The sequence below is a fragment of the Equus asinus genome, chromosome 6 (assembly GCF_041296235.1).
Source record: "Equus asinus isolate D_3611 breed Donkey chromosome 6, EquAss-T2T_v2, whole genome shotgun sequence".
NCBI classification, from domain to species: Eukaryota; Metazoa; Chordata; class Mammalia; order Perissodactyla; family Equidae; genus Equus; species Equus asinus.
Genome location: NC_091795.1, coordinates 85,794,073 through 85,821,644, shown reverse-complemented (window position 1 = coordinate 85,821,644; position 27,572 = coordinate 85,794,073). Strand labels below are relative to the sequence as shown.

At 56.0% G+C, this 27,572-nt stretch overlaps 1 protein-coding gene across 1 annotated transcript in view; it reads right to left on the bottom strand.

The window, feature by feature from the left end:
* Positions 1–4,902: 4,902 nt before the first annotated feature.
* The window catches only part of HS1BP3 (HCLS1 binding protein 3), a 33,435-nt gene continuing 10,765 nt past the window's right edge, over positions 4,903–27,572 (bottom strand). The window contains exons 4-7 of the mRNA XM_014848028.3: positions 25,749–25,971; positions 13,728–13,888; positions 12,214–12,349; positions 4,903–7,179 (exon numbers count right to left, since the gene is read on the bottom strand). Coding sequence (XP_014703514.3) covers positions 6,921–7,179; positions 12,214–12,349; positions 13,728–13,888; positions 25,749–25,971 — 779 coding nt within the window. The 3' untranslated portion in view covers positions 4,903–6,920. The remainder of the gene's footprint in view (positions 7,180–12,213; positions 12,350–13,727; positions 13,889–25,748; positions 25,972–27,572) is intronic.

Genomic DNA, 27,572 nt, shown 5'->3' with positions numbered 1-27,572 from the left:
AGTCTTTGTGTGGACATGTTTCCTTCTCTCTTTGGGTATATTCCTAGGAGTGGAATTGTTGGGTCGGATGGTAAATTTATGTTCAACTTTTTAAAAAACTGCCAAATGTTTTCCCCAAGGGGCAGCAGCCTTTTCCATTCCCATGCCTATGGACTCGTTCCAGTTCCGGGGCCACCCATACAACCAGACCGAGCCTGGTTAGACCCTAGACCGTCTGAGCGGTACAGCGGGGGCCCTCGGGCCGGCCCTGCGTCCAGCTCAGCCGCCTCCGCTGCTGCTGCCGGTCCAGAAACAGGTGGACAAGAAGGCAGCCGCTCTAGTTTCTAACCCAAGAAAATCGCCTTCTGGGACCCAGAGCACTTCTTCAGGGGAAATCAGCAAAGTGGCTATTAAATCAAAAGGAAAAAGAGAAACACACACTTGGGGAGGTCAAGAGAGATCTCGCCAAACAAGAAGCCCAACTTGAGAAAGCAGAGGCAGAGGGAGGAGGCGGCCAGCAGCTCTCATGCTCTGGAAGCCAGTTTGCGCCGCCAGCTTTGTCAGAGCCTTTCCCAACTTCCTCGGAGGCCCAGTGAGAGGATGATGGGGTGACGGTGGGAGGGCAGCCCCACAGCCGGCTGCCTGGGAAAGCCGTCAGGCAAAGCCGTCAGGCCACTCCTGGGCCAGGCAGGCGCTGGGGGCCCGCCAGGAAAGGCCTTCTCCAGAGCTGTGTGGCTCTCTGGGAAGGGGGAAGCAGCCCGCTGTCAGCCAGGATGGCTCTGAGCACCACTGACTTCTCAGTTTGTGCCACAGTTTGCTCTAAATTAGAGTCGTTTTTAGTAAGATCTGAAGTTTCACTATTTAAAAGAGTTGCAACTTTTAATTTTTATTCATTATTTTATTTTATTTTAAAGATTTTATTTTTTTCCTTTTTCTCCCCAAAGCCCCCCCAGTACATAGTTGTATATTCTTCGTTGTGGGCCCTTCTAGTTGTGGCATGTGGGACGCTGCCTCAGTGTGGTTTGATGAGCAGTGCCATGTCCATGCCCAGGATTCAAACCAACAAAACACTGGGCTGCCTGCAGTGGAGTGCACAAACTTAATCACTCAGCCACGGGGCCAGCCCCAAAAGGGTTACAACTTTTGATTAAAAGGTTTCGACATTCCTGGCAGCAAATGAGAGAACTCTAACCCCAGCACATGGTGAGTGTCCAACAGGTACCTGCTGTTCCACTCCCTCCCCGACTCGTCCTCCCTTCTCACAGGTCCCGGTGCTGCTGAAATACTCACAGCTGTGGCTTGGAGAGGACAGGACAGCATGGGACGCTGCTGCCCCAGCTGACTCCTGAAAGCCGACCTCTCAGGACAGGAGGTCATCCAGACCCATTCTGGACCTGCCACCACCCTGGGGAAGGGGGTGTAATGGCCCAGGGGTGGGCTCAATGGCACAGGGGGGTCAGGCTACACCTTGGCCACATGGGCAGGTCCTAGGGCTCCATAAGTCACATCCTCGGTGTGTCTGCCTCCCACCATCAGTCACGGAGATGTACGAAGGCCAGTACGGCTTCAGTGGCAGTGTGATTCCGGCATCTCCCAAATCTTGTATGAGAACAAGACCACCTGGTCCCAGATGGCACCCAACAGGCCCTCAGAAAGGGTCTTTGCCAGGCCCTGAAGCAGATACAGGAGATGCGGAGTCATCGCTTCTGTTCTCAGGCAACTCAGCCTCCTGGAATGTACGAGACCCTTAGGGACTGTACTGAGTGAAAGTGTCCCCCAATATTCATGTCTCCCCAAAACCTGTGAATGGGATCTTATTTGGAAACAGGGTCTTTACAGATGTAATTAAGGTAAAATGAGGTCACACTGGATTTGGGTGGACCCTAATCCAATGACTAGTGCCCTTACGAGAAGAGGGAGATTGGACACAGACAGAGGAGAAGCCATGTGAAGAAGGAGGCAGAGACTGGAGTGATGCAGCTACAGGTGAAGGAATTCCAAGGATTGCCAGCAACCACCAGCAGCTGGAAAAGCCAAGGAGGGGTTCTCCTGAGAGCCTTCAGAGAGAGCACAGTCCTGCCAACACCTTGATTTGAGACTCCGCCTCCAGAACTGGGAGAGTAAATTTCAGCGGTTTAAAGCTAGCCAGTTTGTGGTACTTTGTTACAGCCGCCCTAGGAAATGAACATGGTGACCAAGAGCCAGGCTCAGGTTGCATGGGACAGAGCATATATGGGGGCGAGTGTCAGAGGGGGAGGGATGACAGGCGGAGAGGACTGCACGGAGGAGGCGGCACCTCTTCTGGTTGTGTCTGAGGTTTGGGCAGGAGGCCCAGAGAACAGAACTGAAACTAGAGGCTCAGCTGGTAGATGTGTCTTTAATAGCTCACGGTTTGTCATCTCTGTGGTCTCCATCACACCTCTAACAGGCACTGCGCCCAGTGCGTGCTCAGGAAAAGTTCCCTGGCTGTGTTGGCCTGATCTGTCCCTCCCCGCGTCCCCGGAACACCAGAGCTGTGCCTCCTACATGGTGCTTGCTTCCCTCTGCTCTGCACTGTCTGGTTCATGCACTTGTCTCGCTCCTCACATCTTGTATCACTTACTCACCAAACTGTGATTGACGCCCCATGTGACGGGCAGCTTCTAGACCAAAAGGGCTGACCTGCATTTGTCCTGCTTTCCTCCATCTCGCCTCACCTGATTCCCCGTGTTCCACATGTCACAGTGCCTGCACACAGTAGGTGCCATTAGATGCTTAGTGTTTTTGGATGAGCTCTGCGTGTGAGGAGACAGACGACATGGTTGGCCAGCTGGGCTGGGGGGGCCAACTCGGCTTTACCGAGAAAGTGATTAGAGGCTGCTGCTGCTCGCTGAGTGGGTGGAGCCGCGTCAGCAGCCTGGCAAGTTGTCCACAGGGACCCCATTCACTGAGGCACACACTAAGTCCACCGTTGCCGTTCCTGTGGCTGTGGCCTTATCCTGAGTGTGACCTGAGAAATGAAGTCCCTCGGCTCTCAGAGTGGCCAGAACCATGGACAACAAGAGCCAGAGGGCAGCATGAGGAGAGGGGTTAGCATTTGTACTCCAGGGTGTCTCCATGTTGTCCTCCTGGGTCCCATTCACCATGTCATAAGTAGCACAGCATCTGGAAATCAATGGTCAGTGCCTGGAGCTGGACACTAGGCTGAGCTGAAGTTGGCAGTGCCCCTGACCACCATTCTGACAGCCTGCGACTTCCCATGGTGCCCAGCTTGTCCAGGACAGGGGTCCCTAGTGATGAACCAGAGTGGCCAGCCCACAGAAACTCCTTCGGGCTCGAATGACATGTTACGGTCTAGCTGGGCCATTCACAGGAGCCCTGGGGGGGCCTCTTCACTCAGCACTGTGGGGTGAGGGGCGTCACACAGCCGAGCTGGACTGTAACCTGGGTCCTTCCATGCCCACTGAGCCTGATGGCTGATTCCTTCACTGGCCCTTTGCTCAGCTGCCCCCAGCCATGACGCCTCAGGGTGCTGGGCGGGGAATGGTTTGGGGCGATCAGAGTTTGCACTGAATGACACCATCGAAAACTTGACACAAAGGTCAGCTGCTCAAAGGCGCTCTGAGTGTTGACCATGCCTTCTCTGGGCAGCCATCAACCCACACACAGACCCAGGGGCATTGGGAAATGCCAGCCACAGGCCAAGGCCACCATCCAGGGGATGGTGGCTCTGTGCCTTTCTTTCTTTCCCAGTTGGTGACCAGTTGGTGAGCTGGAGAACTGAGCGTGACTTTCCTCACCAGGTCTCCCTGGTGGAGACAAACCAAAGCCTAACACTGGGTGTTAAATCACAGCGTTTCGACAGAATGCCAAGGGGGCAGCTGGCACTAAGGCCACAGGGCCCCTCAAAGCGGCTGTACTTTTGCTGTCTTGTTGGTGTCCAGCCTGAGGGCTTCAGCCTTGGGACACCCCCAGAGCACGTGGAGGTGAGCTGGTTCCAGATGCATTGCACTGCCATGATCAGGGGACACCAGAGCTCAAAAGGGTGGGGGCTCTCTAGCGAGCCGGCCGCACGGCCTGGCCAGCACAGGTGCTCGGATGGGGACTTTCCAGGAGAACTGGCCGGAGTTGCCAGCTTCCTGAGAGGAACAATGCTGGAAGAGAGAGGAACCCCTGCCTCAGACGGCGCATCCTGTCCATGAGGCTCACGACAGCCTCCACACAAACAATGCTGCTGCCCCCAATTAAACCTGTTTTCCTTCTATGGTGAACTCTCCGCTGCAGGCTCGAGGGCTGAGAGGTCCTTCTCACAATAGTCCAACTGCTCGTCCTCAGGAGCCAAGACCCCAGGTTTGAGCTTAGCTACAGGATCCAAGGCCAAGTGGTCGGGGGAGGCCAGGGTCGGTGCAGACTGCCCCTGCACAGGACCTCCGTGACTCCCAGGAACCCATTTTTAGTTCTTCAGGGGCTGTCAGTTTGCAGAGCTGTCTGCTCAGAACCTCTGGGTCCCGGGCAGAAAGCAGCATCTCAGACCCTGAGCTCTGGCAGGAGATGTTTGTGACAGACGGACGGGTTTATCCGGCAGGGATGCCTGGGGTCAGAGCTGAAAGGGCTGCGGGGCCAGTCCCCACTCTGTGGAGGTGGAATGGGAGGTGAGGTCTGGAGACAGGAAGTGTCCTCTTCCCAAACAGGTCCTGGCTGAGCAGTTACTGACCCGATGACCCCCACCAGGCCTGGGCCTCTGGCCCCTCTACCTCAGTTTACAGTGGAATCCTCCCTTTGTCCTTGCCCGACCCTATCAAGTACCAGGTTGGAAGGCTGGGCGGAACCTTGACAGATCCCGGTACTTCAAGGGCAGCTCCGCTTGTTGAGCCCACTGTTTATAAAGACTATCCCCCCCGTCCCCCATCAGCCCAGGTATGGAAAAGAGCGCCACCAAGAAATGCTGGAACGAGTCACTGACATGGACTTTCCTGGATGACTTTATTGGGCATCATCACTCGGTCAGTAGGTCACAGACCTGTGGTGAAAAATGAGCTGCAGTTTGAGCATCAATATCTGGGGAAGCGCACATCTTCACTGAGGTATCCGGAGAGCACCAGGCCACAGAGAACGAGGCCAGTCGCAGTGGGTGACCTCCACCAGAGGACCAGCACCCAGGCGCCTGTCAGCTGCGCCCTCTGCTCCAACGTTAAAGGGTGGTGGGAGGTGGGGCAGGTAGGGGGAGGGGCAGGGAGCTGGCATGGGGTGCAGAGGGCACAATGGGGAGGGGAAAGGGCCCGAGGCAGAGCTGGCCCTGCTTCACCACCGCTCCTTCGAGGCCTTCCTGTGGTCAGGAGGGCGCGGGGCCCAGGGCTGGGTTTTGGGGCCGGGTGTGAAGTCCTGGCAGTGAAAGGGAAGCGGAGTGGCTCGTGCTGGGGGCTGAGGGTTGTCCGAGAGCCAGCTCAGGGCCCTGGGGAGAGGGGCCCTTGGAGCAGTAAGGCAAGGAGGAGGAATCAGCTCTCAGCATCAGAACTGCCTATTTCCTCCCATTCTGGCACAGGTGAAGGCGGGGGATGGGGTGGGGGGCACCTTTTCAGGACTGGACAGCTGATGAAGGTGAGTGAGATGCAGGACAGATCAGCAGGTCCTGCAAAGGCCAGGAGCAGGGCACTGGAGCCTCTGATGGTGGCAAACAACCAGCCCAGCATTGGGGGCCTTCCTCAGGGTTGGCTGTTGGCCTCAATCAGGAAAGGGTCTGGGGTCCTAGTCCCAAACCCCCTTCCAATGCCTCTGTCAGACAGGACTACTCAAGGGACAAAAGTGGTTGCATTTCATTAAAAACTTGTGTTTCATTAAAAACTAGTTCTGAACATGAAGAATATGTCAAAAACGACAAAATGTCAAAAAAAAAAAAAAGCCGTTCTTTCCTCCATTAAACACCATTCATTCACTGAGAACTTCCTGAGCACCGTGCTCCACCCAGACCTGTGTGCCGGGGTCTGGGGGGTCCAGGGGGTCCGGGGGAAGTCTAAGGCACTGGCCCTGCCCTGGCACAGGGCTCCTTCTCCCTGGGAAGGCAGCTCCCACTGTGAAAGGCTGGTGAGCAAGTCCAGACCCAGAGGACAGGGAAGGCCTGGCAGCATCCGCCACTGGACAGACGAGGCCCTCGAGGCAGCAGCCGGAGAGCATCTGGCCTAGGGCCACTGTGAGTAGGAGGGACACCCCAGGCCACAGGCCAACATGGAGCTCTGGAGGGTGCTATGACCACTCTGCTCAGAGCTGCAACAGCAGTGGCCCTGTGGCCAGAGGCTCAAGGAGGCCATGGTTTGGCCAGGCCTTCCCCGGGAAAGGAGCAGGGAGGAGACCCGGGGCTCATCAGGCTATCTGTACCCCAGAAAGGCAGGGCCGGCCTGACGTCTCCCTCAAGGAGGACACACGGGAAAGCATCCTGCTTAGCACCTGGGAAACAGAGGCAGTTCAGGGACACCCTGCCCCACCTGGCTCTCTCAGGCTCTCACTCAGCATCCCTTTCCTGAGAGACCCTCTCAGAGCCTGCTTCCCAGAGACTCTGAACACCCGACCCCACCCCAAGTTGGCCAGCCCTCCCTCCTGTGATGGGGCTGGCAGAGCCAGTGGGCACAAAGTTTCCTTGCCCCGAGTGGCAAGGCTCCCTGGACCCCGTCACTCTCACTCCATCCTGGGGGCTGGGCTCCCGATTAGTGAGGCATCCCCACATGCTCTCCCCTCCACGTCCACGTGGCTCAGACAATTTGGGCTCCAATTCCTATGGTGACCTTGCTCTCTGCATCCTGCAGGGTTCTGTGACCCCACAGGCTGGAGAAAACGGAACAAGGCAGTACAGGGGTCCTACGACCTGGGGGAACAGAGGTCCTGGGCCTGAGGGGAAAGTGCCCACCTCACCACACGCCCCTCCAAAGCAGACGGTCTGCCGGCCCAGGCCCAGCGCCGGGGTGGGAGGGTCAGAAGAGGCTGGGGGCGGCCTGGCCAGGTGTGTCGTGGTCCCGGATGTACTGCAAGATGTCCATCTCATCCATGGCTTGGATCTGCTGCTGCTGCTTCCACTGCCCAGCCACGGCTTCAGATGGGCCTGCTCTCGGGACAACAGCTGGCTTCCTAGGTAGCACGGGCTTAGCCGCCACTGGAGGCTTGGGCTTAGGCTGGGGCTGGGGTTTGGGCTCAGTCCCCAGGTTCAGAATCTGGTCCAAATCCTCTTCGACTCTAGGGAACCAGAAGCAGAAGCCCTGAGCACAAACTCCTGCAAAAGGAGCAAGGCCCCCAGGCAATGGCCCCCACAGGGGGACTGCGCCCAGACCTCCTCCCTGCTCTGGCTTCTCACTCTGGGCCAGGCCAAGGCCCCGCCCCAACCTGGCCCTGCCACCATCCTGCCCCCAGAAGGAACTGAAGGGCAGGCTTGTCCTTCCCTGCAACCCCACAGCACAGCGGGAGCAGAGCCGGCCCTCAGCAGCCTTTCGAGAGCTGCGTCTCAGGAGGACCCGCTCTAGATGCACTGGCCTCTTTAGGTGACTTTTCCTTCAACACCACAAGAAACCACAGTAACAGCTGCCAGACACGGAGCTCCTGCTTTGTGCCAAGCACTTTAGACATGTTATCTTGTTTTATCCCCAAACAACCCTTTGGGGAGCACCCCTGAATTTCTGCCCTGCAAATGTGGACGCTCAAGTCCCAGGAGGCTGAGCCGGCTGCCTGAGATGACCGTCAGTATGTGGCAGCGCCTGAGCTGGAGCCAGGATGTGTGACTCCAGAAATGAGCTCTCATCTAGACCAAGTTCAGCCAGACAAAGAATAAATGAGGGGCTCTGACCGTTGTAGGGTGGGATGGGGTCTGTCTGCCCACCTGCCCCCTGTGGGCCACACAGGCACTAGGCAGAGCCCACCGAGGGCTGGAGCGGCCTCAGCCAGGGTCCACCAAGACTCAGTCATGGCCCTGGACCTGATGGCCCATCAGTGAGTAGGACTAACGGCCTCAGCAGTGTGATGGTCACATGGGACCCACTGCAGAAATCGAATGGTAGTTAAGAAAGGCAGGCCACAGCCTCGCTCTGCCCTCTTTGCCTGAGGGAACTCCTGGTGCGGGAACTCAATTCCTGAGGACCCGATGCACAGCAGAAGATCCATACAATCCACTCTACCACCCACCCACCCACCCTCCCTATCAGCGTTGTGCTGAATACCTACTATGGTCAGGCTTTTCTACATTCATTAACTCACTTAAAAATCACAAAACACTGTCTAGCAGTAGATACTGTGAAAACAGAGGCGCGGAGAGATGAAGGGCCTGGCCTAGGGCCCACGGCTAGTTGTGGAGGAGCAGGACTCGGCCTGGGTGTGGCTGGGTCTCCAGGGTGTGTCTGCCTTCCTGGGGCACCAACACACTGAAGCTTGTTCTCCAGGGCCAGGCTGGGTTTCCTCCAAGGTCAAGGATCCCTCTGTATGCTGAGGCCCCGGGCTCCCCAGAGGCCCTTCAATCATCTGCCAGGTGACACTGCTGGACCTGTTGCCTCGGAGGACCCAACCCAGACCCCCTCTCGCCTTCCCGAGGGAGAAGCTTCTCTTGGGACTCCGTGGTAACCTCCCACACACCTGCATCCTCAGGGAGGTCTGCTGGGCTCAGGCCTTAGGACACCTCTTCTCTTGTCCCTTCAACAGAGGACAGTCCCACCTGGCACACGGCAATTCAAAAAAGACCCAAAGCAAGAAGAGCTGCAGAACAAGTGACCACTGACAGGGCCCTTCCCCTCCCTGGGCCTCAGTTTCCCTACCTGTGAGTGGCCGGATGAGGTCATTTCAGAAATGTACCAGCTTTTATAGATGCTAAGAAAGAATGATCCGACCGGTGCTTCCCTGCCCTCCCCTCACTGGGCAGAGGGTAGGCAATAGGCGTTCCTGGCTCCAGATTACGTTCCCAGGGACGCGCCAGCCTCTCGCCTGCCCTCCTAGAGAAGCTGTGCACTGACCAGGCTGGTCTGGAACTAGGAGACAGCAGGAGACCCTGGGCTGGTGGAAGGGTCTGATCACAGTATCCTGGGAGCTCTGGGACAGTTACATGGAAAACTCCCACTGAAATCCAGGGGCCAGTTTTGGAATTCCTAAATGGGGGTTCCTGGCCCTTTCCAAGCTTCCTAAACCAGTGACCAGCAGAGATATCTAGACAGGTGCCACCCACACCTGGGTGCAGAGGTTCCACGTGTCTAAGAGCATCAGGACATGCCTCACTCAGCCATGCTGGGGACAGGGAAGGAGGGCACAGGGCTGGAAGCAGGAGACCTAGGGGCCCTTGCGCAGGCTACCTGGCCTCTCCAGACTTGTTTTCTCTCTACAAAATGGGCACAGCAGCATTACCCGCGGGACTGCTGAGCGCCGTGTACATAGGAGCGCAGCACGGTGCCCAGGGGAATGCAGGTGTATTCCTCACCCGCTCCTCCCTCCTCAGTGGCCTCAGACACCTCACCTTCCTAGTCCTCAGTCTCTCCATCCCTATCTGGGATCCAGCTCCGATGGCAGGGCTGGACAGAGACAGGAGTGGAGAGGAGGCGCCTTTGGTCAGAGCAACTCCCGGCACTACAGGGCTGGCAGAGGCCTGCGTGAGTGTGGAGGTGCCCTGCACACCCTCCCTGGAGGGGCTGCCTGAGGGAGCTCTGGGTCGCCCCTGCCTGCTTCCTGGGTCAACCTTCTGTGACGGGGCACAGACCACAAAGGGAGAATTCAGAGCCTCTGTGGACAGCAGAGAAGCAAGCAAAAGGTGTCCCTCCAGTCCAGACCCAGAGGGGACAGCCCGAGCCAGGCCTTCAAAGAGAGAGCAGCTGCCTTGAGTTCCAGGCCATCCCCGGAGACGTCATCCAGGGTCAGCTGCTCCCGGCAACCTCAGCTCAGATGTGTCCTGACTCCAGTGTGGCCTGGATCCCTCCAAGCAGCACCCCTTCCTCGAGCTCCCCTGAGGCAGGTGCTGGCTACTTCTGCATCTTCCACTGGAGGCTCAGTGCCCAGGAAAAGCTCAGAGGGACTGAATTATCGTCAGACGGGGCCCTTGGGGAAATAAAGCAGCAGCTAAAAGCTTGCGTCCAAGTTCAGGATTTGTACTGCTTGGCACAGCCACAACTCTTGGATTCGCTCTGAGTTGGGAGGTGGGGGCAAGCCAAGGCGAGAGGTGGGGCAGCCACACTTGGGATATGGGTGGACGCACAGCACCACTTTCCAAGCCCCCAATTTCCACCTGGGCTCTCTGAGTCATAGCTAGTAGGTCCCACTAATGCAGGGTCTCCTCTCTTCCAGGCCCTGCTGGTGTGAGGTCAACCACCAAGGGGCTGGAGGGAGCTTCGAAGACCCTAGTCCCACTCCTCCTCCCCAGCTCCCTGCAGTGGACAGGACTTGGCTAAAGACCAACACTGGAGGCCCCATCTTGGTGTGGCTGCACAGCAAGAGGGAATGGAGGCTTCTCAGACTCCAAACCCCGCTCGCACACCGCTCCATGCTGCCTCAGGACGGTTGGTGCCAGCTATGTGATGAATGAGCGGTAAAAACATCAGGGAATGAATATTAGAAAGTTATTATAAAGAAGCCTGATTACTACCTGGAGAATCACAAGGCAGACACAAAGAAGAAAATACGGTTCCTGCTTTCCAGAAGTGAGCTCTTTTGTCACCAGACGTCTGGTGGAGTGAGGTAGGGCTGTAGGACTGGGTCGGGAAGCAGTGAGGCGCTCTGCGGGTGCTCAGAGGCATTATAGGCAAGGGCCCCAGGGACCACTAAGAACGTGAAATGCTGCATGGTGTTTCCCCCCTTGAGCCTGCATACTCGCGGAGTCCTGCTCAACACTGGTATTGCCCCAGCCCCTGACCACAGAAGCCCTTTGAAGGTGACACCTTTGAACATCCACCAAACCCATGTTCTGCAGAACATGGATTGGCAAGTGCCGGTGCCATGGTTTAGAATAAACGATGCCAAGAAGGTCCCGCTGGGACACGCTGAATTCTGGAGACACAGAGGCTCCCCGTGCAGGACATGCTCAGCCAGGTCCTGCCACTCCGCGTGGCTGACTCTAGTCCTCTGCCTCCCTGTGCCTCAGTTTCTTCCCTAATGACATAACAATAATCCCAGCTTCTCCAGCCTGCCGGGATGTCAGGGGCGAGGACACAGGATGCGAGTGAACAGGTGCCAGGGGTCGTGGGGAGATGTACAGACAAGAAGCTGTCACTGTGACTCAGGCTCCATGGGCACTTCCAGAGGCTGCCCAACAGCCTGTGGCTGCTAACACGGGTGGGGATGACAGCCTCCTGGGACTGCACGCCTCAGCGCCACAGAACTGTCCCTGGAAAGAGACAGCTTGGCGTCCTGTAAATGGCCAAGCACAGCCTGCACTCTGGGGGACGTGGAAGATGCGAGGGAGAGACGCACAGCGCCAACCACGCTGAGCAAGCCGTGGACATGCAGAAGCCTGGGGGAGCTGCTAACCCGGGTGGGAGGCGGCTCTCCCAGCCTCTCCTTCGCCCAGGGCCTAGAGGGTCCTGAAGCAGTGGGAGGACAGCACACAACCAGGCAGACCTGGGTCCCAGTCCTGGCTCTGTCACTTGGGGGCTGTGGCCTTGGGCCAGATCTCTCCCACCTGCATTTCCTGTAAAATGGAGATAATAGCACCTACCCAGGGGGCTGTCGTGAGGATTAAACAAGATAACATGTGAAGAGTCCAGCACACTGCTGGATGCACAGCAAGCACTCTGTAAGTAGTGGCTATTTTTTGCACACATCTTCCACTCGTTCTGTCAATTGACCTCCCACAACAGGTTAAGCCTCGCTCTCCCCTCTGTAAAGTCCACTTATGGGACCCCGTGGTGACCAGCCACTGTGCAGTACATCTGTGCTTTGCTCCCACATGCTACTAAGAGTCAGTTTTATTTGTTCCCAAGGCTGTTCCTGCCAGTTATACTTGCTTTTGCAATTATACAATTTAATTATTCTTTACATAAACCATTAAAATATGAGTGTGGAAAAAAAAAAGAGAAAGACTTGTATGCATGAAGTTCTCCCTTTCTGGAACTTGCTGAGTGGCTGAGCCCCCAGCCAACTCACCGAATCCCCTTCGCTGCCCCCTGGTCAGTTCCCACCACAGCCTCCTGCCTGTGACAGGCCTGGATTCCCTCCCTCAGAGGCCAAGGCTGCACCCACATTGGGACGGGTCCCTGGCTCTATCCAGACCACTCTCAGAGCTGGCAAAGCATCGTTGGGGTCAGGTAGTACCTGAACAGCTCCTCGGAGGCCTCCCTGAGGCCCAGGTGGGACGTGGGGCCTCCACTTTCACTGGCTGCAGGCAGCAGTAAGGGGTCACCCAGGGAGACGGCCCCGCCGAGTTCAGGATCATCAAACAACTTCAGGGCTGCAGAGAAGGCAGCAGCAGAGTGGTCAGAGGAAGTCCTGGCTCGTCCTCAGCTGCTTGGGGGTGTGGGTGGAGATGGCCTGGTCCAGCCTGCTGGCACAGCCAGGAGAGAGTGAGCGAGGGACAAAGCAGAGCATGGAAGAACCAGAGGAATGGGGCCAGATCGGGCAAGAAACAGGCGCTCCTTGGGGTCTGGCACCTGTCTGCCCAGCCCCACCCCCCACTTCCCCCATGCTGGGCCACTCTCGGTTTCAAATCCTCACAGCCTTCCCTTTTCTTTTAGGAGGAAACGGCCTCTTCAGCTCACTGCGCCAGGCTCCCCATGACCTGGTGCAGCTGGATCCCTCAGCTTGGCCCAGGGCTGCACCTCGTCTTCCAATAAGCACTTACCGAGTGCCAACCACTGGCCAGGACTGCTGCCTGCTGGGAGGTGATGCTGGGGGGTGACCAGACACTGTTCTGACTACAGTCCCTGCCTACAAGGAGCCTGGGTCTAGCTCCGACCCTCTCCTGTCTTGACTGCTCAATGCTGCCCTTCAGGAAAGGTGACCGTGGCCTCTTCACCTGCAATATACTTCTTCAGTAGGTGGGGCAAACCCCGCTGACTTTTCAGGATCCAGCTCCAGCACAGTCCCCACCTGACACCCACCCCAGGAAGCCTGCCCCGGTGTCCCCACAGGCACTGATATTCTGCTCAGACCTGTTATAGACTCAGGCTACCCTGTAATTGTCAGATGTCTTGTCTCCCATGGGAGGCCCTGAGGCTGGGACTGTCTTACTCATCCCCACGTTCTCGGACCCAGTGCAGAGCCTGGCCCTTGGTGGGTGTTGGCTGAATTAACACGTGACATCAATTCCCCATCCTGGATGAAGACCTGGGTAGGGTAAGGAAAGCGCAGACCCAAGGACAAGCGTACAAGTCCCAAGGCTGCTGGTTTTCTCTTTTCCATCTCTGCAGAGAACCCTCCAGTGAGTCTAAGCGGGCGACTGAAAATCTCTTACTATAATCCACATTCTAGAGCAGCAGCAGGCCCAGGGCAGGTCAGCACCCACTTCCCACCCAGTGCCCACATCTGGCCGCAGATACAATGAAGGCACTTTCACACAATCACAATCACACCTCTCTAAGGAACAGAGAAAACTACCCTCCCTTCCAAGGGATGATCAGAATAAACACACATCCCCGGAATGTTCCAGGGTGTGGGGACACGAGGTACGAAACTAGACTTCTCCTGTGGAAAATCTCTGTGAGTTGAGTCTGTATCACATCGAAGCAGGACAAGGGGAAGACATGTGGCAGGTCCAAAGGTGCTCACAGAGGCTGGCCGAGTCACCGAGTGGACACCAAGAGGGATGGGAACACCTGGGTTCTACTCACCGTCTCTGAGGGGCGAGGCCTCTGCGGGGCCTCGTGGGGAGAGCTTCCTGCCCAGGCCGAAAAGCCCCTCATCAGGGTCCACCTCCTCATCAAAGATGGTGAGCCGGGGCGAGGGTTTGGGTTTCATGGCCACTTCGGGGCGTTTCTTGGGTTTCTTGGAGCTGGGGAATCACAGACGAAGGACAAAGTTAAGACTTCTCATGAGAGCCCTGGCGGATGGCCCAGGTGGCCTGTCAGACCCACACAGGTGCTGGGCGGGCTTGAGCTGTGTCCAGAAAGAACTTTCCAAGGACCTGACGATGGAAGGCAGTGAGACCCTGCTACTGGAGCAGCCAAGGCTGTGCCCAGGGAACCACGGCTGTCAAGATGTGCAGGAGGAGCAGGTGGGTGTCTGGACCACACAATCAACTGCCAGACAACTCCCAGCCCTGAAGGGCGGCTCAGGCCTCAGGCCTGCCTGCACGGTCACGGGTCAGAGAACATGCTCTGCTTCTGGAGGCTGCGGGGGCCGCCTGAGCTCAGCACCTCCCTGGGGACAGGTTCAGAGAGTCACACAGCACCACTCAGAAACAGGGGAGGATGCAGTCTGAGGCCACAAACCTCAGGCCTGGCCCCAGGGGAGAGCAGAAGGCAGCCTTGGTAAATGTTCCTTTACTTCCCACACAGCCCCCTGTCCCTTGAGTGATGTAACCTCCATCATTCTAGAAAACACTTCAGTCCCTCTGAGCAAACCCCACCTCCATCAGGAAGCCCCTCTGGCTACACAGAGCCCCAGTCGGCTCTGTCCCCCTTAAGGTCCCCTTCTGTCTCATTTACCGACTGGCCGAGGTCCTGCTCTGGGCAGACACGGCTGAGGGAACAGGGAGAGGGCACGAACGAGGGAAGCTTCTGGGCCACAGAGTATTTTCCCTCCCGCTCCGGGTGGTGGCTACACCGCATGTGGACTTTCACCGAAGCGAACCCCAGGGGTCTGCGCACGTCACCGTCAGTTACATCACCGGTAGGTAAATAAACAAGCAAACGTGGTTTTAGTTTAACAAGGTGATCCAATCCCCGATGCTGATGCCTAATTAGCCATTGAAGCCTCCTGCAAACAATGAGAACCAGCTTTTTACTGGAAATGGGATTTCCGGTTTCCCTGTCTGCCTGGAGGGCAGTTCCACCGGACCGAGGTCACCAGCTGAGCTCATGCCCGAAACAGTATGTGGCTAAACTGAGCCGAGAGGCTGGCTCTGCCATAAACCGTGGTGCAGACTAACTCGGAGCAGATAAAAATAGCAGCAGGTGGCCCTGGGTGCTGGAGGGCAGCGCGCTCAGAGCAACCATTCCCACGGGCTGGATTCAGACATCTCTAGAACATTAAGTGCCCAGCTGAGACGGGGAGAAGCTACGAAAGCTGGGAATGTCCCTGCTGGGAGGCTGCAGGACGGAGCACACCTCCACGCTCAGGGCCGGAGCCTGGGAGGGAAGATCTCTGTTAGGCTTGTTGGGTAGATGAAGAAACAGTGGTTCAGAGAAGCTGGGTGTCCACTCAAGGCCACACAGTAGACAGGGTGACTAGAAGTGAGGGCAGCCACGCTCATGGTCCTAGTCCCTGGCCCCCTCAGAGTGTCCCATGAACAGGAAGGAGATACAGCACAGGTGGGGACAACAGGCTCTCTCCCCCGTTCTCTGTGAGAAAGCAGCGCGTTTTGAAGGCAGAGAGGGAAAGCAGAGACTCAGTAACAGGGGCTGTGCCAGGGAGCCCCATGCACCCATCCCTGCTCCTTCTCTGTCCCAGACACAAGCCAGACGCGCTTACTCATAGGCCACCAGGGACACACCTCTGCTTTGGCGCCAGCCCCAGGCCCTGCCTGTGACACTGGGCAAGGTGAAAGCGGGCCTGGACTTCATTCCAAGAGCATGTGCTTTCTGGAAACTTCAGCGGCACCTCCTCACATCACTCAGGGACTCAGGGTGGCCTGCTCTTACTCCAACATTTTTCCCTTTTTGTTTGACTGATCAGGCCGAGCCAGTTCAGCTCTCATGACAGCTGGAAGTGAGTGCCAAAGAGAGGCCATGGCCCTGGGGGCAGGCCAGCAGAGACGGCCCCAGCCGAGACCTACTGAGTCAGAACCCCAGGGGTGGGCCGGGAAGCTGTATTTGAGTACCTGTGGAATCCTACGATCAGTCAGGTTTTGAGCCACTGGACCGGCCCGGGGCCTGCAGGCTCTGCCCACTGCTGCCCCTCAATTCCTCTTCACAGCCACTCTTGCTTGGCCCGCTCCTGGAACGGGCAGGGACTGCGGCCGTGAAGGCGGAGCGCCCCCAGCCCAGGATGGCAGCTCCCAGGGAGGGCACTGCCCGCAGGTCCACCCGCTTGGGAACGAGCAGGCCCTGACACAGCTCCCAGGGTAGCAAGCTCCCACCCACCCCAGCACACAGGCACCCCACAAGGGCGAGAGAGGCTTCCCAGGGACCAGGAGGCAGAGCAAGCAGAGAGAAGGGAACCATCTGAGGAACAAAGGAAGCGAGAGCGAGTGAACATGATTGATTATCTCTGGAGAAGCCATCTGAGATTTCAGTAATTCCCCTTCTCGCACCTGCTTCTGTTCTGAGAACGGGAGTCGGGCCTGACCTTCCTGCTATGTGCGTTTTCATCTCAAATTGGATGAAGGTGCTTGTTTTTCTCTCTGGAGACATTTCTGATCTTTTGCTGTCTTGAATTGAAATACTGTGAATGTGGGGCCTGTGGGGCTACTCAGGCAGGCACTGTCTGTAGGCACCCCACTCCGCCCTGGGCTATCCTGCCTCCTCAACTCTCCCTGACCCATCTCCAGGGACAGAAGGAACAAGCAGGACATACAGAGCTTTGATAGCTGAGAGCCCCAGGGTCCTGTCCTGGTTGGCCCCAAAACTTCAGTCTCTGGGACTCAGTCATGTGGCTTGGTCCAGAGCAGACACTCAGCAAATATCAGATGAAAGGATGGATGGATGGTGGAAGGAAGGAAGAGGGGAAAGAAAGGACACACAGACAAACAGATGCACAGACAGGGTGACAGTACATCTCTTATCCAGACTTATTTCTACCTCCTCCCCCAGGGAGGAGAGGAAAGGGAGTGAAGAGAGAGGGGTCCCAGGTTCAGTCTGAGACAGAGACCCCTATTTAGAAAGCCCCTCCACTCCATCACTCCTCCTCCAAAGATCTCTCAGTCATCTCCGTGGCCTCAGCACCAGCCCCTCGGCCATTCTGTAAGCAGCACATCCATTCGCTCAGTGCTTCGATGACCCAGCACTCATTAAGCACCTCCCACATGCAAGAACCTGTGCTGGGTGACGAGGGCACAGAGATGAGTAAGACTTGCCACTGTCCCCAGAAGCTCACAGCCGAGCAGAGTCACAGCCACATAAATCGATCACGACAACACAAGGCAATAATTCCGTGACAGCCAGAGCACAGATAAAGGAGCCAACGCAGCCGGAGGGCTTCCCAGAGGTGAGAAGCAGAGGTGGGCAGTGACCTCAGTGTGCCAAGGGTGGAGACCCTCATTCTGTGAGGGTCTGCAGGGGGTGGGACCAGGAACCCAGATGACTCTGGATGACATGGCACCCCTCGGCAGGGGCAGTGCTGTGAAGGGGGGGGGCAGTGGCCCAGGCCCCCCATGGAAGCTCTGCTCATGGGTCATGGAGAAATGATCAGGGCCTGGGCCAGGGGAGCAGTGGCCATGTGACGGGGAGGCGAGATCAGGGAGGGCATCAGAAGGCAAACGTGCTTATTAATTTGGACTGTTGAGGTGATCAGCAGGCAGAAGGGACATGTCCAGGATGATGCCAGATTTCTGAGTCAGGGACAGGGACAGGCATTTCATATGTGACGTGAGTCACTCAGACTCCAAGCCGTCTCTTCCCCTCCCATAGGTCGTATGAGCATGGACTCAGGCTGCTCACACAGGCGATGGCCCTGACACCCCCGCCATCCCCTCCCCACTCTGTCGCCATCAGTGTCCACCCAGCTGTCTGCAGGACTCACCTCCCAGCTCAGCTGTGCCTGCCCACCAGCCCACCCTTCACACTGACATGATGGAGGCCAGTATGATTAGACTTTTGTCACCAGGGAGGAGCAACTGAGACTCAAACAGAGATGTCTACAATGAAGAGAACTGAAGCTCCTGACTTCCCGAACCTCAGGAGGGGGGTGTCCTCTGAATTTGTGCAGGTTCCAGCACAGCACAGGTTGTATGAGGCAGGTGGGGGGTTCCCTGGAAGGGTGCAGGCATGTGGAAGCGTGTTCCTGTAGCACGCACATGTGTGCATGGACAGACATCAGCTTTCCTGCTATGTGTGCCTGATAGAAGACAGATGTCCAGACCAGGCCACATTGTGCAGGCGGGTGTGGATGCACATGAGTGAAAGGCGGCAGATGCTGCGGCTGACAGCTCTGACAGGCCAAGAAGCGGCCCTCCGCCATGTGGCTCAGCAGTTCTGGCGACAGTGATTGACACATGAGAGCATCCTCTGCTCCGGCCACCCAGGTGGCCGTGTCAAGTTCCCAGAGATGAACCTGCCCCCTGTAGCAGACCACCGATGGGCACCAACTGCCCGGGACCTGAGTACACTTGAATTCAGGGGTATCTCTTAGACTAAAGAGAAGATGGCGGATCCTTCCAGAACCAGGACTCACAGACAACATGAAGGTAGTTACATTCAAAGCCAGGGTGATGCTCAACCAAGTGTGGAAACCAACTTCCTTTCCAATCACACAACTCTCCTGCTTTCAAAGAAAGGATCTTTCCATTGTTTAATTTTAAATTCAGCTTCTTTTCCCAGTTAGAGAAAATTCTCACAGTGGCAATAAATGAACTTCTGAAATTCATTCCAGGACAATGTTATTTGCGGCAGCACCAGGCAACGGGGCTTCCACGGTGATCTGACCACAAGAGTAACGTGAATCACCGAGGAGAGGCGTTCACCCTGTGGGTCTGAGCCAGCCTCACTCCAACGGGAGCTTCGCAAAAGGACTGGACTGAAGGATGAGCAGAGTTGGGAAAGCTGTGCTTCAGGCAGGAGGACAGCTCTGTGATGTCCAGGTGGGAAGAGCTTGGCATATGCAAAGTGCCCAACAGCTGGGCAGCAGATGCATGGGGGGAGGAGGAAGAGGGTCTGAGGGGAAGTCAGGCCACATCCCGCAGGGCCTGGGGCAATTCTGGCCACTTGCAAGAGAGCAGCACTGGAGAGGGATGCAGGAGAACCCGCCATGACCCTGGGCGAGTCATTTCACTTCTCTGAGTCTGTTTCCTTATCTGTTCAATGGGAACAAGGAATGCTCTGGAAGCTGCAAAGTGGAGCCAGTATGCTGTCGGCACAGAGCAAAGCAGAAGCCTGTGACCACAGGTGCTGCCTGATGATGTCTAGCTCACATCATGCTTTTGACCCAAGAGACTTCATCCTGGGCCCTAAAAAGTAAATGGGCCCTGTCGGGTAGACACCCATCGTTTGCTGTGGTCCCACAGTCACACTGAAGGACCTATTTCCCAACAGTCACAGCCTGACTCTCCAAGCCACTGAGCCCCACCCTGAAGAATCGGGACCTCAGTGACAGCCCTCCCTTCCTGGCTTGTGGGTGACAACATTTCTGCTTCCCTGCACAGGGGCCAAATGCACCCTTCACCCACCACAGCACCAGCAGCACCATGAAACCAGGCTGGTCCAGCTGCAGGGGCTCAGCCACCCACTGCCTGAAAGCTAGTACCCAACCCTGGTCACACCCAAAACGGCCCTGAGAGACTGAACAGACTAATGGGCAATGACCAGAGCAGATGTAAAATGGAACTCTGACCTACAGCCTGCAGCCACGGGTCCAGGAAGCCAACCCACGACCTCCGCAGCTCCGGCTCCGGCCCCGTGGCCAGCACTTGCTCAGGAACTGCCTGCTTCCCACTTAACAGGACCAGCCAGAGAAAGCCAAATATGCTGCCCCAACAATCACCTAGGCCGCAGGGGGCCCCACTCCTAGTCAGCGGCCCCCAGCTCCCGATCCCAAGAGCCTCCAGTCGGGGCACACCTGAGCTTCCTCTTTTTCCACCAGAAACCCTGCCGAGCCCCAGCCTGCCTGTGAGCCTCTGCCAATTGCAGGTCATGGTGGCTGACCCCTCCCTTGCTATGGACAGCTCTGAACAGATGGCCTCTGCTTGTCTCATTTTGGGGGGGGTCTTCATTTATTCCCACACTCGTCCCTCCCAATGCTGACATGACCAGTGGGGCGCAGGCAGTCCCTGCAGTGGAGAATAGCCACCACATACCATCTAGCCCGGGAAGTCGGCACCTGCCTCAGGCGGAGTCTCAGGCTGGGGGTAAGGGGAAAGTCCTGGGCCAACAGTCAGGAGGCCGGAGCTCCAGCTCAGATGGGGCCCTCCACTGTGTGACCTAGGGAAGGTTCCTCAACTGTCACCACGAAGACGCTGGATTTGACCTCCAGTCCCTCACAGTTTAAAGGCTCTGTCATTTGAAGAAAGCTCTGATTTGGGGGGTTCTTGCCAAAAGAACCCGGCGCAGCCTGAGGCAGGGGAATGGCAGGCATGACCCCCCAAAGTTCCATGCCCCAAGGAGTCAAGTCACCACTTAAGCCCATCAAGGATGGACAAGCAAGCCCCTTCCTCCCGGGACAGACGGCTGGCCGCAGGTCCGACAGGTGGAGGTGTACCTGGCGGTGAGGTAGGGCCTTGTCTGTACAGGCCCTGGTGCTGAGATTTGCATGACAACAGTAGGAACCTAGAAGGCTGCCTTTTCCTTTTTAACCGTTTAAACGCCCAGTGTTTCAACTGTTCAGTTTAAACACCCAAGGGCTTCTTCAGAGCAAAGTAAATCTGCAATCATGCTAACATTTTAAAGGAAACTTCCCGTCCTTCATCTCACTTTAGCCTTACAACCACTGGGCCTGGACTTGACCCCTAATTTACAGAGAGGGAAACTGAGGCTTTGGGAGGTTCAGCAGCCTGCCCAGTGCCCACCAGCTGCTAAGAGGCAGAGGTAGGATTTGAACCTGGGACGGTCTGCCTCTATCCCGGCTCTGGGGACCACACATCCCAGGTTTGCTGGCTTTCCCAGTGGTTTTCGAACCATGCTCTGAGGGACCGTGACCTTTGGCAGAGACACCCAGGGCCACCTGAGGGGTGGGCTGAGGCTGAGGGGCCAGTCCCCACTCCGGTCTCACCCAGGGCCAATTCTACCTCAGTCTGTCTTATATATCGGGGTTTGTATGAGATTTCTCTTGAACCAAAGATTTCGCTACTGAGTAGAAGAGTGGAAAGTTCTGCTGCATCTGTTGCCCCTAAGAGTCCGTTCGTTCAGGGCCGACTTTGTGTACTAACTTGAAGAATCACCCCAGGAGAGCGATTCCATCCAAATGTAGGGAATAAAATATTATTTTTATATTAAAACATACATGGCTACTTTATGGAAGGTAAAGTAAAATTTGTACAGATAATTACGACAAAACATGTGACTCACATTCCCACGAAATGTCCAGCTTCGCCACTTGAGGCCACGGCACAGGGACCTGGGCGCTGGCTCCGCTCTCTGAGCAGAGAGTGGGAGGCCTGGCCTTACAGGAAGGCATGTTCGTGTGTGAACCAGCCTGTCACTCAGGAAGCTGAGGGTCCTCAGGGACCCGGGGCCTGGAGGGGCTCCCTGGACCTGGGGAACAGGTCGGGGGCCACAGGCCTTGTAGGCAAGCAGGGTTTGGAAAAGCAGAGAGGCCTTTGCAACAGAGGAGGTTAAGACCTTGAAGAACCCGTCACTGGAGGGAAGCTTCAGGACCTTGCTCTGGGGCAGGGATCTGGCAGAGATGCTCCAGAGAATAAACACTCCATACCTGAAACAGTTCCTTATTGCCTATAACAGCAAAAACCTACAGAAACACCACAGTGTCCCCAAGCAGGGGCCTGCCCATGCCACTTACAGCACACCAACCTGATGGACTAGCACAGAGCGAGAATGTGGAGTCTATCTGTGGGGGCCGGCCCCGTGGCCGAGTGGTTAAGTTCGTGCGCTCTGCTTCAGTGGCCCAGGGTTTCGCTGGTTCAAATCCTGGGTGCGGACATGCCACTGCTCATCAGGCCATGCTGAGGTGGCATCCCACATGCCACAACTAGAAGAACCCACAACTAAAAATACACAACTATGTACCAGGGGGCTTTGGGAGAAAAAGGAAAAATAAAATCTAAAAAAAAAAAAAGAAAAGAAAAGAAGGCTACCTGTGGATCTGGAAAGATCCAGTACATAAGCTGAAAAAAGGCAAATTATGGAATGGCACATATAACATGATCTAATTTTTAACTGCTGTCAATTTCTCTATACTAATCATATATTATTTGAGTTATAATTAAAAATCTTTCCAGAACAGCATTTCCAGGAGAAGGCAGAGCTACTGTGGTAGAACTTCATCTTTCTCAGAACTGTGAAGTCTCCAAAAAAAGAAAGTTAAATGTGAAACCACGTACGACACGGAAGGCGGCTATGAGAAGACACTAAGTCAAAGAACAGACTCTAAAAACGGCGTGTGCTATGTCTGCGGTGACGTGGGTCACACGGGGACAGGGACACACAGACACCCCACAAACAGGAGAGCAGCAGGGTTGGGATGGGCTGGGTAAGGGTTTTTCTACCTTGAAGCACTTTCTAACAGTGCAGTAACGCGTCTCTTCCTTGATCAAAACCAGGTTTAACAGACAAAGAAACGCCTGGCCGGCCCCTGCGCAGGGCTTTGTGCTGGTGGCTCCCACCCTTCCAGCGGCCCTGCCACGGAGCAACAGCGCCCCCTCGCGGCCATGGCAGGAAGGACCGACGCCTGTCGCCTGGAAATGTGGCTGCTCCAGGAAGTTCAGAGCCAGGCCCAGATGGGTGTTCGGGGGTGGGGTGCGGCGCACAGCTGGGAAAGTAAGCAGGGCTGTGCGTCTGCTGAGGATGGAGGGCACAGGACAGAGACATGCCTGCAAAGCATAAGTCACCTGCAAAGAACAGAATGTTCTCCACCAAAGGGCGGGGTGGGCAGCACTGTGCAAGAAAGTCAGCAGGCCCATGGGTGTCCCAGGAGAAGCCAAGGGGAAGCCCGACTTCCAGACACGGCTCTGCTACACACACAGAATGCTCTGGACAAGCCCCCACTCAACTCTGTCCTCCACTTTCCCATCTGTGAAAGAGGGATATTCCTGGGGCTCTGGTCACCTTCTAGTCTGCTGAGAGACTGGAAGAGAGAGACAGTGCAGGAAGATGGCATCAGGTCCTGACTCCGACATGGGTGGCTGTATGAATTTGGCTGAGTTACTAGGATGACTCCAAACTTCAGCTTCCTCATACACAAAGTGAGCTCGATGCCAGTACTGGTTTCCTAGAGCATCATTTCCCAAACCAGACTCACAATGGGTCCTGGAAGCAATTTGGTGCGTCATGACCTTTTTAAAAAAATGAAATAGAATAGAAAATTTCTATTCATGTAAAGGCTAATCAGTTCCTGGCATCTAACGAGCTCTGAAAACACGTTAGTTGGGGGCCAGCCTGGTGGTGTAGTGGTTAAGTTTGCATGCTCTGCTTCGGCGGCCTGGGGTTCACAGGCTCGGATCCCAGGCACAGACCTACACACCACTCATCAAAAAACCATGCTGTGGCGGCATCCCACATACAAAAGAGAGGAAGATCAGTAACAGCTGTTAGCTCAGGGCCCATCTTCCTCACACACACACACACACACAAAAACCCATCAGCTATTCTTATTCCTGATGGAGGCGACAGCGCCGACTATTGTCACATTGGCCATTAAAAGAAAAACTGGCAGAAGGCCTGAAGCCTCTGGGACACCTTTTAGGTGCTAAGCTCTCCTAGGATTCAGGAACGAGGTCCCCGGAGAGCAGAGCTGAGTATGGTGCTGGGGTCCCCGGATGGCTGACACATCCCCCGACAATCTGCTACTGGAGCCAGTAGGAAATTCAAGGCGGCCTTTGCCAACCCCAAAGAGCATTTTCCTACCCAAAAAAGGAGCCGCTTTGCTAAGCATGTCCTTCAGCCAAAGGCTGGCACAAACCACCGGCGTCCATCTCAGCCTGGCACCACGTGTGGTTACTCAGAACAACAGAGTGTGGGTTCAAACAAAGCTGTATCCTCACCAAAATAAGGCCCAAGGAGGGCCTGCGGGCTGTGCAAGGCTGATAAGGAGTGGCCGTTACAGACTTCTCCCAGCATAGCCTCGCTGCCGCTCCCACAGGGCCGCTGACCCCCTCCAGGACAAGGCCAGCCATGGAGGGCTGGCAGGAGCCTGACTGCTGGGCGCCAAGGTGCTGCAGCTCCTCTGGCTCTGGTCCCGTCTCCCTGAGCACCCGGGCACCTTTCCCGAGTGCGAATCCTCATCCCCTCCAGGCTGGGTCACGGCCATCCTGCCCCACACTTCCCCTCGCATCCTAGCAGGAGAGGGGGGCCGATGCAGGGCGGGCAATGCTCCCAGGACGGTATGTTCCACACTGCTTAAGTGAACTGGCCCCTGCCTGATGAATAATCGGCTCTAATTCCTTTTTGCACAGGACCTGCGAAGCATGCCTCCTCTGTTGACTGACCTTCAGAGAGTCTCTAAGACGCTCTCGTCATGGCAGAGAGGATGTCACCCGAGGTCTGTGGTCTGGCTCTGCGGAGGTGGTGGGACAGAAAGATGGGGCCACGAAAAGAGCGAAGCGCTAACACTTACCACAACTCGCTCAATCTTCACAAGAGGCCCGAGACAGAGGTGCTATCATTACCCTGTTTTCACTGTGGAAAACTGAAGAAAAGGAGTAAGTTGCCAGGGACACATGGCTGGTAAGTGGCAGAGCCAGGATTCAAGCCCTGGCAGTGTGGCTCCACAGCCCAGGATCCTGAACTGGGTTTGAAGCCACCACTGTTATTCACCAGCTGTCCGACCTCAGGCAAGGCACTTGGAGACTTCAGTTTCTTTAATCTGTAAAATGGGATAATGACAGCTGCCAGCAGGGCAAGGTGTCAATGAGACGGTGAGCAAAGTGCAAAGTACAATGCCCAGCGGGTGCTCAAAAACATCAGTTCCCACCTTGTTTCTTGCACGTTTGGGCCAAGAAGAAAAAGTGAGGGTCCTGGGGTGGCTAAGTCTGTCTGGCTCCCCTCATCTCCATCTGGTTGGGAGGTCCTGCCCAGACACCTCAGCCTGTGCCCGTCGGAGAGGCGTTGGGAGCAGTTGTCTGGCTCTCTAGCCTCATCCAGCCTCTAGTCCCCTCCCCCAAGCACAGGATGAGGGTAGTCCACACAGCGGAGGCTCGGGAGCAGGTCAATGATTGGCTAAAGACAGTCAGAGGGTCAAGAAAAGACAAGGAACGAGAAGGTGACAGAATCAGGACATCGAGAGATCACCAAGACCACAGCTGGCTTGCCTCTTCTTCTCCAGCCAGTGCACATGTGTGTGCATGTGTCAGTGTGTAAAGGGGACAGAATCCACAGGCTAGGATACCCGGGGGTCCCTCTACCTCCTTGCATCACACACAGTTGGCACTTTATGGGTCACCAGCCCCCTCCACCCATGTGACTCATGGGAGCCTTATAACTGCCTTGCAGAGAGGCAGGGCCAAGGTAAAAAGCCATGCTTTAAGGACAGTGAAACAGCCGAGGGAGCTCCCATCACACGCCACATGTCACAGGCTGTCAGTGATAAGCTGGACAGAGAACCCAGGCTCCTAGGCCAGCCGGCCAGGTTCAGGCAGCCTGGGCTGCTGAGCTGTCGGGGGTTGGGGGCAGCACTTTCAGGCCACAGTGCAGGGCTGGGGGGCAGGGGGCCACGCTGTGACCAGAGGGAGCAGGTAACACCGAGGCCAGCCCCAAAGACAGGGGTGATGTTGAGGGTGAGCAGAGAGCCAGTTTCTGAGTGCGCCAGGCCACGCAGGGTGACGCCTCAGGGAGATAGGTTTTCTCAGATTCCCTGGAGGTGGGGTGGAGCTGTCTCCAGAGAGCGTGCAGCAGTCAGAAGGGGGCCCCACCCAGAATGGGGCGACCTACCGCATGATGCCCAGAGGGTCCAGGGCCTCCTCTTCCTCCTCCTCCTCCTCAGACTTCCCTGTATCTTCGCCCTTCCGGCCTAGGATGGGCGGACCCTCATCCTCTGCTTGGTCCTGTTGCTTGAAGAAGTCAAAAGCGTCCCCATCATCCCCTGCCTGGCTACGTGTGTCCAGGACAGAGCAATCTCTGCTGGTGAGATCTGCAGCACCCGGGGATCTGGTGCCTGAAAAGGGAGACAGAAGAGGGCACATGACACCCACCGCCAGGGGACCAGGAGGCGCTGTGCTGCATCAAGCTCCAGGTCCCCGGCCTGAGGCTGGGGGCTTGCCAGTGTCCTGGGACCAGGATGGCGGGTCTGGGTAGATGGGGGCAGCTGGGACTCCGAGTGCCCACTGCAGCCCTGAGGGTTTACAGGCACCAGGGACGCCTGGAGTGGAGCCGTTACAGGTGGGAGCCTTAGAGCAAGACAGAGGCAGCAGTTCCTGAACCTCTGCGGCCCAGACCCTGTCGGTACCGCGGGACGGCCAGGCCTCTGTCCACGGGCTAACAGCAGGAGAAGGCAGCCAGCAGATGGGGGATGTCCCATAGAACCAACAGCTCCAGGAATGTTTTATAGTTGTGGGGCATGTCAGGCAGCTCTGCCAACCCAAACACGGATGGAGACCCGCTCCGAGGGTCTGGGTGATGAGTGCACCCAGAGAATGGAGGAGGCTGGGACAGGAAGCACATGGAAGATTCTAGAACAAACTGTGATGACTCCATTACACAACAGCTTATATCAGTGGTTCACAACGCATGGTCCGCAGACAGGTGTCCATGATGAGGTAAGCGCAGAAAGGGAGAGCAAACATCTAGAAATTTCCACAGCAGCTTGGCACTGTCATGACATCCAAGCATGGGATTTTTGTATTCATGAAATTATCTGTCTGTGACAGACTGAGACACAAAAGCCGGTCCTTCCCCACGGATGGTCTGAGAAGCACGGGTTTAGACTACTTGTTCATCTCTATCCAAACAGTTACTCAGCGTATACCTTTGACAGTGGTCACTTGTTAAAAATACCACTCTTAGGTAAAGAACTTAGTGCCTGGCACATAGGATGTGACATATACACTGAAGTAACACGTAAAACTAAGTGGCAAATGATTGTGTTACATTATGTTATAGTCTGCTTTTTACTTTATTAGGACAAATGTGAAAATACCATTCAAAATGTCATGAACCTTCAATTTTGTGTAATAAACATCATGTAATAAGCATTTTACAGGTATAGATTCATTTAAATATTGCAAAGACCTCATGTGAGAGAGATTTGTACCTCTGTTTTACAGCTCAGGAAACTGAGGCACAGAGAGACTAGGAAAGTTGGACCACTCTATCCTGCTTCTCCACAACAGAGCGGACTAGGAGGTCGGGAGTTTTTCCCAGCTGCACATGCGCTGGAGCCCTCTTATCACAGTCAATGCAGCCCCCGAGAGAGGCAAAGAGGGGGCAGCAGAGATCCGGGGCCCACGCTGGGGGCGTGGACAAGGACAGAAGCAGCCTGGGCTCTGCAGCCTCACCCAGTCATGGCCTCTGCATTCACTGGTTTTGCTTTTATTCCCACCCCTCATTTTTTTAAAAAATTGGTTTACTATTTGCTAATTTTCTTTTGAAAATTTCCCATCTGTCTCGTGGAAATAGGAGATCCACCGTAGTTGGGAAAAGAGTCAAATGGAGAGGTCCAAAGAGGGGAGAAGGTCAGAGGTGGGGGTCCAGCAGCTCACGATGGGACCTGTTCCCACCCGAGGGTATGCAAGTCCTTTATCTGCCTTGGGGCGTTTG